General features: G+C 41.6%; 1 protein-coding gene across 10 annotated transcripts in view; it reads left to right on the top strand.

Moving 5' to 3' along the window:
* Positions 1 to 7,268, top strand: part of tlk2 (tousled-like kinase 2) — a 178,115-nt gene extending 170,847 nt beyond the window's left edge. For all 10 annotated transcript variants that reach the window (XM_072249857.1, XM_072249856.1, XM_072249849.1 and 7 more), the window contains one exon: positions 943 to 7,268. In XM_072249857.1, coding sequence (XP_072105958.1) covers positions 943 to 1,110 — 168 coding nt within the window. In that variant the 3' untranslated portion in view covers positions 1,111 to 7,268. The remainder of the gene's footprint in view (positions 1 to 942) is intronic.
* The last annotated feature ends 5,990 nt before the right edge of the window (positions 7,269 to 13,258 follow it).

Here is a 13,258-nt window from a genome sequence, read left to right as displayed (position 1 = left end):
AGGTACAAGTAAAAAATCTATATAATTTTATAAATGTTCCTATTGTTTTCTGGGCTCCATATGCTTTCTTATTTGCAGACAGTATTCTTGTATCTTATAATTACCTTTGTTCTTCCTCTGTCCTGCTCTTCTCATAATCCCACTGTCTTTATCTTTCAGCCCTGCATTTCAGGTTTTGCCAATTTCAAAATTAGATTTAAAAGTTCCAGATTTCTGTAATACATTTCATTGCCTCATTGCTGTGAGCAATATGGGAGATCTACAGTACTTGTATTTTTAAAAAAAACAACACATTGAAGCAACCGCAGTTGAGGGCAGATTTCAGAATCAGATTTAATATCACCTGTTTATATCGTGAAATTTGTTAACTTTACAGCAGCAATACAATGAAGTGCATGATAAATATAAGAGGGGAAAAAACTGAGTTACATTTAGTGTGTGTATGTGTGTATATATATATATATATATATAACATTTAAGTTTAAAATAAGCAGTGCAAAATAACAAAAATAAATAAAGTAGTGAGGTAGTATTCATAGGTTCAATATCAATTTAGAAATTGGATGGCAGAGGGGGAAGAAGCTGTTCCATAATCACTGTTTTGGGCAGGAATGGAGGTGAGATGAAGTGATCATTTTCCGAGAACTGCTGATGGGTGAAGAATTGCCTTTTCTGCAGTGACATTCAGGGTCCATTAGTTTTCTTTACTTTTACTTTTTGTTTTCACTTTTTTTTTACTTTTTTTACTTTTCAACAGTCCCAGGTGACTAGCTCTTCATCTAGTTGTTTAAGTTATTATAAGTTTAGTTCCTTAACACTAAACTTCAAAAGAACTATTATTACATATATTTGGTTTTCATTCCTGCCAATATTTGGAGAGAATTCAGCACTTTTATTGTATTTGTATTTGCATAAATTAATCTTTCCCTTGTTGTATTGTAGGCATTTATCCGCCGGTGTCTGGCATATCGTAAAGAGGACCGGATAGATGTTCAACAACTTGCCAGTGACCCATACTTGATGCCTCATATTAGGAAGTCAGTGTCCAGTACCAGTCCAGGTGTGGTCGCATCAACGTCTGGATCATCAAATAACAGCACCTCAAACTGAGCATGCAGACTATCCACATGATAGTATGTTAAAGAAAAGGAGTACAGAATCCGTGCTGGGGATGATTTGTACCAGGTGTTTTCTCCGTATGTTTGTGGGGAAGAACGTCTTCACGGATTCTCCTAAGAGAGATGGACAGAGACTGTGTTGCTCCAGGCAGAAAGTAAGGACATGATGTCAGAGGCTATGAATTATTGACCATGACTGATGGCTGCTAACGAAAAGGACAATGATGAGAATCTGCATCCTGCTCCCATGTACCTTGACAGCAGCTCAGCCTTGAACTGAAAGGGCTTTGTGCTGGTAGAGAGTGAACAAGATGGGAGTTCACTTTTTAAATTGCCTTCCTCTACCCACTCCCATCCCATTCCCCACATCCATTCATCAGCTGTCCAATTCCCCATTTCAAGTAATACAAATTGGGAATGGGAACTTCAGGTTGAAAATAAATGACAGACCGGGGATTGAATTGTTTAAGTTTTTAAAACTGCCTGTTGGTGGCAGTGGTGTTCTTTGAGTTTGTTATGAATGCAACTCTAATGGTCTTTTAAAGAAAATCAGACCTTTTTCTCTTTCTCCCTTGCCCACTGCCTCCGTCTGAGCTCACTTCTCAGCTGTGGTTTCTGATACTTTTTCAATGTTGCGTTTTCTTTCACTGTTCCTTGCTTGGGTCAATATGGATTAGACAGACAACACTAAAACTTCGATCAATCTGCAGTACAAAAACTACTTTGCCACATAGATATGTGTTTTTTTTTTCAGTTTTATTCGCCTTGGCAAAGGTTTTTTTAAATATCAGTCTTGTTCACCCCATGCCCTTCTCCAGCTTTTGGTTACCTTTCTCTTGGAAGATGCATGTAAATGTTAGTTACCAATTTGGTGTATTGAGTACACGAGAGAAACACTTTGCAATCAACCATCGGTTTACACCGGAATTATTTTTTTGGGGGGGGAAGGGTTGGAATATAACTGAAAATATTCAACTGAGGGAAAAGCAAAAGTCTGACTTTTGAAAAGTTGACTTCTATTATCTTTTTAGGGTTTCAGGGTTTGTTTGTTAATGGTTCAAGATGAGTGGATTTTTTCAATAAAATGCCGAGTGGTCTAACTCTGGACATGTTAGTTTATTAAATGGCAACATCATACCCCTTCCCATTAATGCAGCGACCAATTCTTGAGCAGCCAAAGAACCAGTTAAGCTAATAATTACACAGCTCTGAGTCCGAGGTCAGAGCTGTGTGAAATCCTACCAAACCCCATCCTGGGGCAATGGTTAAAAGCAGTTGGTCAGATGTATTGAAAGTCCCTGCCTCCTAGCCATGATAAGTCTGGCAATACATTTCCGAGTATTCCACAATAGCTGTTTTTCCTTCTTTTTTACTCTGAACTTGAGGAGTTAGAAGCAAACGTGAATCTCTGATCATGAAAAATTTTAACTTGCAACTTAAAAGTATAATGTGACAAAGGCTACTCTCAGTGTTACAGCTTAGAGGGCATGTGTTTGTCTTACTGTTTTGTGATACCTGATCTTTTATTTGAATAGTTTCTAAATTTCAAAAAAAATTGTGTTTAGTGGAGTATACTTCATTAAACTATAATCACAATCAAGATGTCCATGTAAAATATACAACAAAATACTGAAAGGGCAAAGGAGCCCAGGGTACAAACTTAGTGCCCCACCGATTACCTATACTCACAATCCTTTTCACCATTGATCTTGGCTTGAAGACATTTCATTTTCCTCCATTTAACAGCCAAAAAAAAATTGGGATGGCATGGTAGCGTAGCAGTTAGTATAACGTTATTATAGTGCCAGCGACCAGGGTTCAATTCCACTGCTGTCTGTAAAGAGTTTGTACGTTCTCCCTGTGATCCTGTGGGTTTCCTGCGGGTGCTCCGGTTTCCTCCCACATTCCAGAAACATATGGGTTAGTAGGTTAATAGGTTACATGGGTGTCATTGGGCCAGAAGGGCCTGTTATTGTGCTGTATTCCTTTAAAAATAAAATTAAACCTCCTAGACCCGAGTCCGGTATAACCAAAAGCTAAGCTGACTAGCTTGTCACTGACCCTCTTAAAGTCCCCTTCAACTTAATCATGGAGAAGGGGATCTAAGTTTCCAACTTGGGTCCTCCAAGACCTCCATCCAGCATTGTTGCATAAAAATTCCCATTATTAACACAGCACAAAGAATGTTCAAAAATAAACTCGCACTGCTTTGATTTCATCCATCTTGAAGGTGTTTTGGGAGGCTGCATTAAAAACAGGGATTAATAAAAATGAGGGATTACAAGCATTGTATAAATATCTAATTTTTGAATAGACTTTGATTTTTTCCTTCATAAAATTTTGTGCCTACACCGAGCTTATTAATCCAGTGCTGCCCAGAATGTCTGATCCAAGTGCCGATCTTTGCATCTGAGTATCTCTGCCCCTATCTGGGTAGAATGCATATGTTTGCAAAATACACTAAATCATAAATAAACATTGTACAGCAGTGAATAAATTGTGCATTTGTATTGAAAAGTTGTGGCTCTGGTTGTGGGGAGAGCTATTCCACTCCCTCCCTCACCACTTCCTCTTGTTCATTTCCTTACTCACTCTCACACTCCTTTGCTTCATCATTCTCAACCTTATCTCTAGCTCTTTTGTTGTGCCTACCCTTTCTATAATTTGCAATTTGCTTGCAGTGTGCTGTTTGCCCCTCTTAAGTAATGTTTATCCCGTACTCCCACTAAAGCTTTGAATAAATTTGTGGTGCTTATGGACTAACCGGTGGCATCAAGCACAAGATGTCTCCATTGCCTGGTATTATTTTGTTCTTTCCCCTCCCATTTCAAACCAAGCCTATGGTAGATCTGACCAAAATGATAAAGGATTAAGACCTGTTTTGTGATGTAGGAGCAGGGAAAGTGCAAATTTTCAAGAACTTTGCAGAGCAGCCCAGTAGTTTGTGTGAAAGTATTTCACAGCAAGCGATACTTCCTCCCATTGGAAAAACCCTGAAAAGAAAACAGAACATTTAATGTTGCAAGTGATCAGATATTGGAACTGATCAATGCCATTTAGGGATTCATCTCATAGGCAGTTTTCTTCAGAAATAGTAAGCAGTTGCTTGAATATCGAGAGCTCATATTTCCTGGAAAATGAAGTTGAGATATAAGGGCATCCTCTTGTCTTCAAGGCAATTCTTGGAATGGTAACCCTAACAGCTATTGAATTATGGAATTATGTCTTTGTGTAGCCTGTGGAATTAGATTAGATTAATTTGGATCAATTAATGAAATTGCTGCTATTTCTGTGCCTCCTCTCCCCAAAAGTTCTAATGGCACAGAACTTTTTTTATCCCTCTAGAAATTAGGATATTTTGTTGGTGCAAAATCAATAATCCCATAATATAAAGGATAAGGAAAGCAATTGGGATTAAAGTGTTACCTACAGATTGGCCGAGTAAAACAAAATAGCAAATGTTATCAGTAAGTCTAAGCGCGCCTCAGATTAAAGGCAGCATTCTCGTGCACAAACATTTTTTTAGGTCTGTGAATGGAATGGAACATGCAATCAGTTGTCGTGCAGAAACCTGCCCAAAGTTTGCAATAAACTTCAAAATATTATGAATTAGTAGCACCTTGTGTGTGCTTTCTTAAATTTGTCTTTTTTACTGTTCTGTTGAAATGTTGTTGCAAGTTCTTGTATTTCAGTGCCAGTGGTATGCAATTTAGTGAGCTATTTTAAATAACTGATTAAATTAGTCAGGTTTCCTTTTCTAAATAGTTGTATGAGTTTACTTAGTACAGTAGAAAATAGTAAATGAAACTCAGAATTGCAGATGCTGCAATAAAAGCAGAAAATGCAGTGTTTTGTCAATTGACTCCAGTATTTTCTGCTTTTATTTCTAGTATCAATGCACATATGGGGTATGTTATGGTTGGGAATATTATTACTCTAAAGAAGAGGCTGTGGAAAACCATAGTAAGTTGGGTACTATGCAGCCAGAGGAACTATTTTTACACAGAAAACAGAGTTTGCAGTTGACAGTGGTGTCTTGATGAAACAGCAGCCTCTTCCAGGAGCAATTCATAAGTCATCAATCTGATTCTCATAGGGCTGCATTTTAGTTTCTCGAGTTTAGTAGTAGTTCTGCCTATTGAGAAAGGGGCATTCTAGAAACTTATTATATATTGATCTTTTGTCAAAAGACTAAGTGAAGGTGTGTTCCCTTGACTGCTTGTCTGAAGATGAAGAGAGTGCAGCGCAAACTGGAAGAGGTAGTTACTTTAGCGTGTTGCTGACCTGCTTGGGTAAGTTTGCCTGATGGCCGCTACAATAGATAACGCAGGTTTTGTCAGTATAAGCACTGGCAGTTGTCCTCCTTTCCATTCATCTGGTCTCACCTATCACCTGCTCCAGAGGAGAGAGTTGCCTCTGCAGAGGTCTGACTGGAAGTAATGTCTGTATTAAACACTTGCAGTATTTTTCCTGCTTTGAACATTTGTGTCAACATTTTAACCAAGCAAGTAACAGCTTTGATCATCAATATAGATGGCAGTTAATAGGAGCATCAGAAATGGGGAAAATGGCCCAAGTTCTGAAGTTGGGTTGGGAAAAGGAGGGAACAATTGATGTTGTGAAATAGCGTTAAAGAGTTGGGTGTCATGTGCAGTCACTGAGAAATCTGCATGCATAATAAATGCAGGTTAGTTAACTGTATAGAAATGTTCATAGTTTGTTCGGTGATCTTTGTCAGCTTTGGAGTTTAATCAGATAAATCTTGCTCTGGGAGTGATCAACAGAGCAGCAACTACCTTGCCAGCCCAGGTTAGGATTATTCATATTTTACCTTGGGTTGGATTTTCCTTTCCAAACCCGCCCCAAAGTATACAGGTATGTAATCCATTCCAAGCCTTGAAATCGCCGCTCACCTGAGCATTGTAGGAAGTTGCTATTTAGTATTTTTCAGATGAATCCTTAAAAAGTGGCATGCAGTTGCTGCAATTCAGTTAAACAAATCTTCAGGGAAAAAGAAGTGATCTTGTACCTTTTTGAATGTGCGTAATGGAGTTTATTTTCAAAGGGAGGAGATCTCCGTGGTAACAACAGTTCTGTGTTTATATGCCAATAAATATTAAAAATGTTAAATGTTCTTTCGATTCCTGACTTTTGTAGTGAATTTCATTGCAGCATGAGAACTTCTTGGCAGGTTGGAAAAGTTGATGCATTTCATAAATCAGTTATGGTATTTGGATTAGCTGTGCTCTGCAACAGCTCATTGCAAAAAAAAAACCTAAATACACTGAGTTTTTGGTGGGTTTCAGTTTTTTTTCCCCCCTTGAAGTGTTTTTACAAAAAAAAAAGAGGTGACCCAGTGTGCATTTTGATAAATTAGTTTTTAGAGTCCCATAGTTTTCCCATGTCAGTTTATGGGAAAACCTGTTTGGTTAATTCCTTTACTGTGTGAGTTTGTTTTTCTAATTGGAATTTGTTTATCCCAGTTGTACGTTGTATACAAGCAATCTTTGGACAATTTCTCCCTTTCATGTTGCTCCTCTCTCTCCCCGCCCCGGCCACTACATCCCGACAGCTAAAACACTCAGCAGCATCACTCTGTGGCTGAGTGTCACTCTGTAATTACACGTGCAGGAATTTCAGTTTTAGTGTTCCTTTCATTTTCTTTCATTGCAGCTAATTAAAACACTGTGAATAACTCCTGGTTTGTAAACATTCAGACCAGCTTATTTCTCCCTGTGGTTCCTCTTCCTAACAGTTCCTTTTGTTTTAAAGAAATGTGTACAAATGCCTCTATTTAACTGTATACTGTAGTGGTTTGACATCTGATTTCAACTGTGTGAGCCTCTCCTAGACAACAGCTTTACTTTAATGTACAAAAGAAATGGAAAAAAATGAAGGGGTGAAGTTAAACCGGTACAGATATTTTCTTTTGAATCAAAAGGAAGGTACCGTGGAGCCCCTGTGAGTATGTGTCACTGTGAAATACATGCTTGGCTAATAACCCAGTCTGTTGACAAGGGTTGCTGTGTATATTTCAATAAATTGTATTGCTTTGTGCAGATACCAAACTGCTAGATGTCCATTGATAGCTGCTGAAATGTAGAAATTGTTCCTTTTATTCATCTGCTAATAAATTGAATCTCATAAAAATGTTTAAGTCCTTGAAAATATTATTTTATCTTGTCCGGAGTACAATTTGTGTTGTGTCCTTTTGCTTTGACTGGCATTTGGGTAACACCGCTGTTGAAATGTGACAGTTCTGGATACTTGTCTAAGCAAAGCCTAAATATTCCAATGTAGTTATTGGGGAATGTAAACCAAGCTCTTTATGGATGGACTTGCCACGTGCTCTTTGCATTGTGTGTCATCTACACAAGTAAGTAACTTGAGGCTCACTTGCTACTTAAATACAATACAACAAAAAAAAAACTGGGTCAAAAAATGTTGGAGGCAGGTGGTTGTGAAGACAACCATATTTGTTAAGGATTGTGAATTTAGATTGCCCACAACTCCTTACATCTTTTTTGACCTTGAAATCCCAAAAGACTTTATGGCCCGTGGTGCTTTCTCTTGCTTAGTCTATTGGAGAAGAGTCTGTGTACAGCAGAGTCTGATCAACAGCAATGGCCAGATAATCTGTTTATGTTGCTGGAGCAATGGGTATCAGCCAAGGCGAACACAACCAGTCTTATGATTGAGACTTGTTATAATGAAGCCAAAAAGTTACTTGACATGGATTTGTTTTCAACTAACATGAGTCTGATTCCATTTCACGTTCCAGAGGGAACATCAGGGCTAGGTAAGGCCCACTGAAATATTACAGCTCCCCTGTCCCTGCAATTTGTTTCATGTTTAAGTGTACCAAGAGCGAAAGAAAAAGGAGCAAGAGGTGGCCATTTGGCCTTGTGCTCCTGCTTGACTATTCAATACTCACTTCACAACCATTTACTTGCTCTACCACATGTACAGTAGCAACAGTTTGTATCATCTACAGGATACACTGCAACAACTTGCCAAAGAGTCTTCGCTCCTTCCAAAAACATAACCTTCATCAGTTAGAAGGGCAAGGGCAGCAAAAGCACCCTTGTCACCTCCTGGAAGTTGTACTCCAAGCTGCACACCATCCTGACTTGGGAAAGATTCCATTGCTGGGTCAATTTCCTGAAACACTCTCCCTAACAGTATCAAGGATATATCCAGACCTAGAGGACTGCTATGGTTCAAGAATGCAGCTTACCACCTTCTCAAGGGCAGCTAAGTTCTAATTCAGCCTGCGAAGCCCACATTTATTGAATGAATGTTTTAAGAAAAGTAATGATCATGGCTGGTCTTTTGCCTCAGAGCAATTTTTGTGCTAACACCACAGATATCCATTGGTTCCCTTAATATCCAGATGTCCATCAATGTGGATTTGAATTGTCCTATACTTGCCATCCTGTGGCCTCTTCGGTGTTTTGCAATGAGTGCTGAACTAGGGACATCTTTGTTTGCTGAACCCATGCCAGTCAGAATTGGACTGAGACAATCACAATCCATTTGCAACAAAGACCGCTTCCTTCCATCAATCAGTAAGAACTGCATTCAAAGCTCAAAGTAAAATTTATCATCAGAGTACATACATGTCACCACAATACAAACCTGAGATTCTTTTTCTACGGACATACTTGGCAAATCTGTAGAATACTAACTGTAAACAGGATCAATAAACAACAATGTGCAAATGCAGATGTAAATAAATAATGAGCATAAAATAACAAGCTAAGAGTCCTTAAATGAATAACTGTTCATGTGGTAGTAACTGTTCTTGAAACTGGTGGTGCGAGTCCTGAGGCTCTTGTACCTTCTTCCTGATGGCAGCAGTGAGAGAAGAGCATGGCCTGGGTGGTGAGGATCTTTGATGGATGCTGCTTTTCTACAGCAATGTCTCATGTAGATGTGCTCAAAGGTTGGGAGGGTTTTACCTGTGATGTACAGGGCCGAATACTCTACCTTTTGTAGGATTTTCTACACAAAGGCATTGGTGTTCCCATACCAGGCCATGATGCAGCCAGTCAGCACACACTCCACTATACATCTATAGCAGTTTGGCAAGGTTTTTGATGAAAGCCAAACCTCTGCAGACTCCTGAGGAAGTAGAGGCACTGTTGTGCTTTCTTCACAATAATATTTATATGATAGGTCCAGGACAGGTCCTCTGAGATGGAGACACCCAAGAATTTAATGTTAATGATCCTCCAATGATTACTGGCTCATTGACCTCTGTTTCCCTGTCCTTATTTTTACAATCAGTTCCATGATCTTGCTGACATTGAGTAAAAAGTTGTTGTTGTGACACCACTCAGCCACATTTTCAATCTCCCTCCTGTATGCTGATTCTTCACCACCTTTGATAACCCATAATAGTGGTGTTTTCAGCAAACTTGTATATGGTGTTAGAGCTGTACTTAGCCACATAGTCATAGGTGTAAAGAAAGTAGAGCAGGGAGTGAGGTACACATCCCTGCAGCGCTCCTGTGCTGATGATGATTGTGGAGATGTTTTTGCCAATCCAAGCTAATTGGGGTCTACAAGTGAGGAAATCCAGGATCCAATTGCACAAGGGGTTATTGAGGCCCAGGTATTGGAGTTTACTGATTCATTTTAAGGGGATGATGGCCTTAAATGCCGAGCTGTAATTGATGAAGAGCATCCTGACGTGTATCTTTGCCATCCAGAAATTCCAGGATTGTGTGAAGAGCCACTGAGATAGCACTTACTGTGGACCCATTGCTTCAGTAGGTGAACTGGAGCAGATCCAAGTCACCACTCAGCCAAGAGCTGATATGTTTAAACACCAGCCTCTCAAAATATTTCGTCACTGTGGATGGAAGTGCCACTGGGTGGTAGTCATTTAGACAGGTTATTATGTTTCAACTTAAACCCATGCTTCCAACTTAAAAGTGATTTTTTTTTTAAGCAACACACATCAAAGTTGCTGGTGAACGCAGCAGGCCAAGCAGCATCTCTAGGAAGAGGTACAGTCGACGTTTCGGGCCGAGACCCTTCGTCAGGACTAACTGAAGGAAGAGTGAGTAAGAGATTTGAAAGTGGGAGGGGGAGGGGGATATCCGAAATGATAGGAGAAGACAGGAGGGGGTTCGGGATGGAGCCAAGAGCTGGACAGGTGATTGGCAAAGGGGATATGAGAGGATCATGGGACAGGAGGCCTAGGGAGAAAGAAAAGGGGGACGGGGGAAAACCCAGAGGATGTGCAAGGGGTATAGTGAGAGGGACAGAGGGAGAAAAAGGAGAGAGAGAGAAAGAATGTGTGTATATAAATAAATAACGGATGGGGTACGAGGAGGAGGTGGGGCATTAACGGAAGTTAGAGAAGTCAATGTTCATGCCATCAGGTTGGAGGCTACCCAGACGCAATATAAGTTGTTGTTCCTCCAACCTGAGTGTGGCTTCATCTTTACAGTAGAGGAGGCCGTGGATAGACATATCGGAATGGGATGTGGAATTAAAATGTGTGGCCACTGGGAGATCCTGCTTTCTCTGGAGGACAGAGCATAGGTGTTCAACGAAATGATCTTCCAGTCTGTGTTGGGTCTCGCCAATATATAGAAGACCACATCGGGAGCACCGGATGCAGTATATCACCCCAGCCGACTCACAGGTGAAGTGTCACCTCACCTGGAAGGACTGTCTGGGGCCCTGAATGGTGGTAAGGGAGGAAGTGTAAGGGCATGTGTAGCACTTGTTCTGCTTACAAGTGCCGGGAAGGAGATCAGTGGGGAGGGATGGGGGGGACGAATGGACAAGGGAGTCATGTAGGGACTGATCCCTGCGGAAAGTGGGGGAGGGAGGTGGGAGGGAAAGATGTGCTTAGTGGTGGGATCCCGTTGGGGGTGGCGGAAGTTACGGAGAATAATATGTTGGACTCGGAGGCTGGTGGGGTGGTAAGTGAGGACCAGGGGAACCCTATTCCTAGTGGGGTGGCGGGAGGTTTGGAGTGAGAGCAGATTGTGTGAAATGGGGGAGATGCGTTTGAGAGCAGCGTTGATGGTATGTTTGTGACACTTCTCACGCTCTTAAACTCTTTGATGATTTTAAGTTCTCTGGCCCCCACCGCTTTATTTTCACCATGGATGTCCAGTCCCTATATACTTCCATCCCCCATCAGGAATGTCTCAAAGCTCTACGCTTCTTTTTGGATTCCAGACCTAACCAGTTCCCCTCTACCACCACTCTGCTCCATCTAGCAGAATTAGTCCTTACTCTTAATAACTTCTCCTTTGGCTCTTCCCACTTCCTCCAAACTAAAGGTGTAGCTATGGGCACCCGTATGGGTCCTAGCTATGTCTGCCTTTTTGTTAGGTTTGTGGAACAATCTATGTTCCGTGCCTATTCTGGTATCTGTCCCCCACTTTTCCTTCGCTATATCGATGACTGCATTGGTGCTGCTTCCTGCACGCATGCAGAGCTCGTTGATTTTATTAACTTTGCCTCCAACTTTCACCCTGCCCTCAAGTTTACCTGGTCCATTTCCGACATCTCCCTCCCCTTTCTAGATCTTTCTGTCTCTATCTCTGGAGACAGCTTATCTACTGATGTCTACTATAAGCCTACTGACTCTCACAGCTATCTGGACTATTCCTCGTCTCACCCTGTCTCTTGCAAAAATGCCATCCCCTTCTCGCAAATCCTCCGTCTCCGCCACATCTGATCTCAGGATGAGGCTTTTCACTCCAGGACGAGGGAGATGTCTTCCTTTTTTAAAGAAAGGGGCTTCCCTTCCTCCATCATCAACTCTGCTCTCAAACGCATCTCCCCCATTTCACGCACATCTGCTCTCACTCCATCCTCCTGCCACCCCATTAGGAATAGGGTTCCCCTTGTCCTCTCCTACCACCCCACCAGCCTATGGGTCCAACATATTATTCTCTGTAACTTCCGCCACCTCCAACAGGATCCCACCACTAAGCACATCTTTCCCTCCCCCCCCCCCTGCTTTCCGCAGGGATCGCTCCCTAGTTGACTCCCTTGTCCATTTGTCACCCCAATCCCTCCCCACCGATCTCCCTCCTGGCACTTATCCTTGTAAGCAAAACAAGTGCTACACATGCCCTTACGCTTCCTCCCTTACCACCATTCAGGGCCCCAAACAGTCCTTCCAGGTGAGGCGACACTTCACTTGTGAGTCAACTGGGGTGATATACTGCATCCGGTGCTCCCGATGTGGTCTTCTATATATTGGCGAGACCCGACGCAGACTGGGAGATCGTTTCGCTGAACACCTATGCTCTGTCCTCCAGAGAAAGCAGGATCTCCCAGTGGCCACACATTTTAATTTCACATCCCATTCCCATTCTGACATGTCTATCCACTGCCTCATCTACTGTAGAGATGAAGCCACACTCAGGTTGGAGGAAGAACACCTTATATTCCGTCTGGGTAGCCTCCAACCTGATGACATGAACATTGACTTCTCAAACTTCCGCTAATGCCCCACCTCCCCCTCGTACCCCATCCGTTGTTTATATACACACATTCTTTCTCTCTCTCTCCTTTTTCTCCCTCTGACTGTACCCCTTGCCCATCCTCTGGGTTCCCCCCCCACCTTGTCTTTCTTCCCGGACCTCCTGTCCCATGATCCTCTCATATCCCCTTTGCCAATCAGCTGTCCTGCTCTTGGCTCCATCCCTCCCCCTCCTGTCTTCTCCTATCATTTTGGATCTCCCCCTCCCCCTCCCACTTTCAAATCTCTTACTAACTCTTCCTTCAGTTAGTCCTGACGAAGGGTCTCGGCCTGAAATGTCGACTGTACCTCTTCCTAGAGATGCTGCCTGGCCTGCTGCATTCACCAGCAACTTTGATGTGTGTTGCTTGAATTCCCAGCATCTGCAGAATTCCTTGTGTTTGTATTTTTTTTAAGTTTGCTTTTGATAGATGTAATTACCCCTGCTGTAAATTTTGCAGTCAGCACCTTGCTTGGCTTGATGGTTTGGCCTTCGAAGCCTGTAATGTGGTTTAAAAAGGTCATAATATTTAATAATCACTTACTAACAATAAAAATTTCAGGCTGAAGTTCCAAAGCAAGGACATCAGATTCCATTGATGTCACTACTCTGAGAAGTGATGTGATGGATTTGAATTTT

Source organism: Mobula birostris, chromosome X, assembly GCF_030028105.1.
Source record: "Mobula birostris isolate sMobBir1 chromosome X, sMobBir1.hap1, whole genome shotgun sequence".
In the NCBI taxonomy this organism is placed as follows: Eukaryota; Metazoa; Chordata; class Chondrichthyes; order Myliobatiformes; family Myliobatidae; genus Mobula; species Mobula birostris.
Note: the sequence above shows the minus strand (reverse complement) of the source record. Positions and strands in the feature narration are given on the sequence as shown.